This window comes from Coloeus monedula (assembly GCF_965178545.1).
Source record: "Coloeus monedula genome assembly, chromosome: 1".
Taxonomy (NCBI): Eukaryota; Metazoa; Chordata; class Aves; order Passeriformes; family Corvidae; genus Coloeus; species Coloeus monedula.
Window position 1 is genome coordinate 63,016,678 of NC_138781.1, and position 6,000 is coordinate 63,022,677.

General features: G+C 37.3%; 1 protein-coding gene across 1 annotated transcript in view; it reads left to right on the forward strand.

Annotated features, from left to right (window-relative positions):
* Positions 1–5,591, forward strand: part of TGFBR1 (transforming growth factor beta receptor 1) — a 34,952-nt gene extending 29,361 nt beyond the window's left edge. Inside the window, exon 9 of the mRNA XM_082295473.1 lies at positions 1,324–5,591. Within this exon, the coding sequence (XP_082151599.1) occupies positions 1,324–1,449 (126 nt within the window). The 3' untranslated portion in view covers positions 1,450–5,591. The remainder of the gene's footprint in view (positions 1–1,323) is intronic.
* The last annotated feature ends 409 nt before the right edge of the window (positions 5,592–6,000 follow it).

Sequence of the window (6,000 nt, forward strand, 5' to 3'; positions counted from 1 at the left end):
GCTTAAAATGCTTATTGTTGAAGGGAGAAGAGCTGCTTCTAGGAGAACTTAATTAATTTCATTCTAATCATTATGGCTTTATTAAAAGCATTGTTCCTTGGTTATACATTAGTATATTATGTATATTAAATGTAATTTCATAGAAGTCAATAGCTAACTCTGCATGGAGGATTCTAGGATCCTTTCCTGTGAAGCATAGGGGATGCTAATATAAATTAGATCTAGTCTGAACTACATTATGCAGGAAGCATCATTGCAAATAAATTATACAGTGTCTGTCTGGCATTGAGTCAATGTCCTTCATAGTAGGCTGCACGATGCTGTGTTTTGGTTTTGTGACCAAAATAGTCTGATAGCACACTGATGGTTTAGCTGTTGCTGAACGGTGCTTGCACAGCTTCAAGCATTTTCTGTTTCTCACCTAGGCTGGGAGTGGACAAGAGCATGAGGGAGCAGAGGCGGGACAGCTGACCCGAACTGGTCAGAGAGAATATTGTATAGCATTGCTCTGGGAGCCCAGCGAGGGCTACCTGCAGTGCGTTCTGACTCACAGCTTGGGGGAACAGCTGCAATGGGCTACAGGAGCAGGGAGGCACTGATAGGAATGAGGTGCTTTGGACAGAGGAGGGAACCTGGGCTGTGGCATGTGTGGAATGAATGCACAGCTGAGATAAGAGTTGGGCAAGGGTGCACAGGAAGGGAGAGAAAGGTGATGAATGCACCAACAAACTGTGAGACGGGAAGTTATTGGGATTTAAATGGCTAATGTAATACAGCTTTCACAGTATTTTAGAATGTAGAGCTGTTACTTTATTTCATCTGCCATATTTGTTATTTGCTTTGTTACAAATAACACATAGAGGCATTCAGATTTCAAAGAATGGATGCTTGAAGGATAAAAAGACTCCATAACTTTTTAGAATCCTTACAGAGCTTCAATTTGAGGAAGACAGCTCATAAACTTAATTGCTGTGCATTGAAATAACTCCTTAGCTGCAGGTACAATAAAAAGTAGTGTATTTTTGTCTGATGTGAAAATTCAGAAAACAGGTACAGACAAGCTACTAATATTTCATTAAAATATTTTTTTTCATGGGCCAAAAGTCTAGTGAAAAGTATCAGGTTTGCTCTACAGTGTTTAGAGAGTTTTACTTTTCTGTAAATAAAGTAAGAATTTTTTTTTTTTTAAACAGCATACTGTCCCATGCAGCTGTAGTACTAGTAGTGGACTTCAGAAATGCCTGAAGAGGCTAAGACAGAGCAGCAGTTACATGGGCTACACTGGAACAGCAGTGCATATAATGACTTGTGTTTCCTTCCCAGGCATTACGAGTGATGGCAAAAATTATGCGGGAATGCTGGTATGCCAACGGAGCCGCTCGGCTGACAGCTTTGCGCATTAAGAAAACATTATCACAGCTTAGTCAACAGGAGGGGATAAAGATGTAATCCTGGATTTGCTACCGAAGAACACTGTAAAAATCCCTATCTGCACCAGAGTGACGTTTTAAGAAGGTTAATTGTTCTACCTCACTGGGGGAACAGAAGGATATTGCTGCCTTTTAGTACTTCATAGGAACGTCGCTTATTAGGATTTTTGTGGATGTGCTAAACAGTTGTGTTGGGTCTTTCTGTGCACTATGAACCTCTTTTCCAGGTTACTTACAAAACATCATGTACTCTAGTTTCATTAATCTATAGTTTTTTATTTGGGAAGTTAATAGCTGGTCTTTGCTAGTGAACTGTGCTAAAAGTAGGAGGTCACTTCTAAAATGAAACTGGTTCAGTATATTGTTCTACAGTGCATTGATGGCTCTTAAAGCAACTTTATTCCTGTCCGGTACATTGACTATTCTGAACCACTGTCTCGATTCCTTGATTCAGATTGTGAATGTACTATTGGAGTATGTACCTTGCTAGCTATTAAGGTAGTGTATCTTTTGGACTCTTACCTTGACTTACAAATTGACCTCATTCAGTTGTGGGAACATAACTTATGCAACTATACTTTATACATAATTCCTGGGCTTTTTCCACTTTTTCAGAACATTACATTGCCTTCAAAATAGATTGTATTACACCAGTAAGTGCCACTTTTGAGTCTTTTAATGCAAAATAGTAGGGACGTACAAAGCCTATGGTACTTTTGGTTTCAAGTTGAAAATTGTTCCTTTGCCTAGCTAAGATCTAACTCTCACTCATTGCAACAGTGAGTACATAATTCATGGAATATCTTCAATTTTACCAAAATCTGACTATTGAAACCACTGTAGGAGTTTTAAATAGTGTAAGCTAGTAAATTCACTGTCATATTTTGTAATTGCCAAGTTATGAGTCATAATTACATAGAAGATTTTTTTATCAAGTGGTACTTCTAAAATGCTTGAAGTACCTATCTACTTCAGAAAAGTAGAAAGAGTAAAATGTTAAGGGAGATTTTGCTTCATTAATTAAGTATGAAAAGCATATTTTCTGTGCAGTTCTCCTGGGTCTTAAGGCTCAAAGAACAATATTTGCAATTACACAAGGATTAAGCGCACCCGTAATTATAGAAAGGTTATTTGGGCTTTTGTACTAGAAAGGTCAAAGCTGCTTATAAATTTTATGTGCATGTATGTTGTGTGTGCCTCATACACAAAGTGGTGAGCTAGAGAAGGTGGTGAGCTGCAGGTCTTTGGATACAAATGCCAGGGGATTCTAGCAATCCTCTTCATAGTTAGAAGAACAAAGCTTATGGTGGCTTGTGTTGTCATAAGAACACGGAAGAATATGCATGGCTTTAGTCAAGATTTCCCTGAGTTTTTAAGGGTATCATAAGATTTTCACAAACTTGTTTAGAAGTCGAATTACTTCCTGCCCAAATGTACAACAAAGACCTGCTGTTACCAGGATATTTTTTTAATTGCAATTTTAGGGAGAGTCTGGTTGATCTTTGGTTTCTTTAACGTCCAAAACAGTAGTATTTCAGTTTGTAAATATGCCTGGTAATTAATATGCCTAACCTGCCGCTCTCCAGAACACATCAATACCCATCCCATTACGCAACACACATGCCAACCTTTAGCTTAGCTTCCTTTTCATCCCTCAGCATAGAACCCACTGAGAGTTTCTCACCAAGATGGTGGCAGTGGCAGGGTGGTTGCTGGCAGCAGCACAATTGAGGTTCTGTTCCGTGGCCTGTGATGTGTGGCAGCTAAAGCAGGAGGAGGAATGGGGCCCAGGAAGAAGAGGCTACATAGGTGATGCAAGCCTTACCCAAGAAAAGCCTTAACACTTAATTTTTGTTCCATATTCTTACTGCTTGCTTGGAGATAGGTTTAAATTATGTCAGAATTACAGATCCTTGGAGGTTGAACTGCAAATAATGAAATGCTTTTTTCAACAACAAAATGGATGAGTTTATTCATACTGGAAGACAGTATCCAGGAGAAAAGGGAAAAATAAGAGAAGCTCTTAGAAACCGATTAGGCTTAAACATAGGTACAGCTGTCATGCTTATGTTTGTTTGGCATTATCTGACAAGTCAGGCTTACGTGCTTCAGGCCTCTGTCGATGAAAGCTGGATTAAAAAATACTTCATGTAGGTATTTTAAGTAAGCTATGCCTTTATGCACTTGGACAGTTGTGCACCACAGAGTTTTTCAATTATGATTGTTCAAAAAAAAATGTTTGAATATAATGTAACTCCCAAGCCTACCTACTTGGCAGCCTCTCTAGCAAGTTCTGTGTATCTGTAGAGATACTTGAAGAAAATGGGTCATCATGAAAATAGGTCAGGATTTCCAAGCTAATTTCAAAGGCTTCCTAGTTAGCAATTTAATTTTTTATTTTGTAACTTTGTTGCATTTCAAATTTTCATAGGTATCCTGGGGTCCTACCATAGATACAAATGGTACAGCTCCTACTTCAGAACTATCAGGCTACTGGAGCGCCTCAGCTGTCCATAGTAATTTTGATAGTAACAGGAGAGCTTGCAGTATAATTCATCAAATAATTTTTAGTGGCTTTTTTAGCACCCACAAAACCTTATCAGCATAACATTTAATTTCCTAAAATATAAGGAACAGTTCTGTTGCATTTTAAAGAGGATGTACAGCGGATGAATAGCATCATGGCACACAGATGATTCTGTCAACAATATAAATGTGTGTTATATTGTCTCAACCACCTGCAAATCTTCATTCTCCTGAATTGCTAGCAACTGTTCTTACTGTGTTCAAAACTTAGCTCTGTAATAGAAGCTTGCAAAAACAGAACACAGAAGGATGCTTGACACAGTGTATGACATAAGGAATAGTGTTTTAGAACAACCTTATCATTCTTATTGGGCTGCAGAACAGGAAAATTCTGAATAGAGCTATATGTATCCTCAGTTCTGACACCACAACTTCAAGCTTTGTTCTTCTTTTCCATTATATGAACTGAACACCTTTTACAAAGGCTGTGTCTGTATATATTATGTAACTTTAAATGTTACCTGTGTAAGATCATATCTTATCTATATGGACACAGGTACACATAAGTATTTTTTAAATTAAGATTGTAATATCACCAGATCTGCTCTTGGAAATCCAGGGGGACCAAAATATTTTAGCATTCAAAATATTAATTTTGTATCATTTCAAGTATATACCAAAACAGTTTCTGATTAATACTGATGCAAATGTTTATTGTAAATATTACATACATTATACATTCACTTAATTTTTGTGGATTTAATCAACTTTACATTTTAGTAGCATTGAAGCCTCAGTTTGGTTTACAGACTTGTGACCAGATGGATATGGACACGGAGAACAAGGAGCACTGGAAATGGTCTGATGCTGAAAAGCCTGAAATGTCATTTTTGAAATGCTGGAATTCTTCAGGGACCTTCCAACCTTAAAAGCTGGAATTCTGGGATGTTTCTCAAGCAGACTTTCCAAGTATGACACACTGTCACCCTCCAATGGTTCTGCTTGTCGTCCTAAGAAAGACTTTGTATATAGGTAAAGATGTTGGGATTGTCTATATGGGGACATGAAGGTGTCAAATGAAGTAAGAGGCTATTTTATTTTTTCAGTAATGGCTCTGAGTGTGACTGCCATGAAATTCACCTTTTAGTTAGTTCCTTGTTTATATTGTGCCATTGAAATGATTGCAAGGTGTTAATCATTTTGTTTAAAAAACAAACAAACAAAAAAACCCCTTCACCATATCGGTTGCTTTAAACTCAAATTACCTCTTAAAAGACCAAGGTACATTTACCTCATGTGTATATAATGTTTAATATTTTTCAGAATGTTCTCCAGGTTTGCAGTTTCGTGTTTCTAGAAATATGGGTATTACTAAATTTACAACTTCAGTGGTACTAAGTGTAATATCTGGTGCCCCAAAACACTTTAATTTTCAGTATTTTATTGTATTAGCAAGTTTGCTGCTTTGTCACTGTAGCACCTGCCCTTACATAGCTGTGTGGATACTGCCTTGTAAATTTTACTTTTTGGATGATTTGAGGATCCTGTACAGATGAGTGTCACTTTTTTAAACCTTACCAAAATGTGCATTTCCCTTACATTTCTGAAAATATGTATTGTATTTGTAGAGTATACATTTCAATGGATTGTAAATAGGACAGTAGAAGAGTGGATGCTTATGTTAAGTGCTAACACTACAGTAGAGAGATTAAAGCAGTGAAAATAAATAACTTTTTTCAAAATGCGTGAGTTGTCTTTCAGAACTAGAAGTTGCAGGAAGATATGGATTTGTGTGTGATGTTCCTACCTGCTAAAATGTGGGTTTACTGTGAATTCATTTCTCAGAAGGAATTTCTTCTAGTATAAAAATGCTAAAGAGATTTGCTACTGCCGAGGCAATCCACCTCATCTGTGCACATAATGACAAAGTGCCTGCTCTTCCTTGCCTCCTATAGTAATGTTGGTATAAGAACCTTGCTGGTGTCTCTCATCTCCTGGACAAAACCAGTAATGACAAATTGTGTCCTCTCTACTTTTATATTTG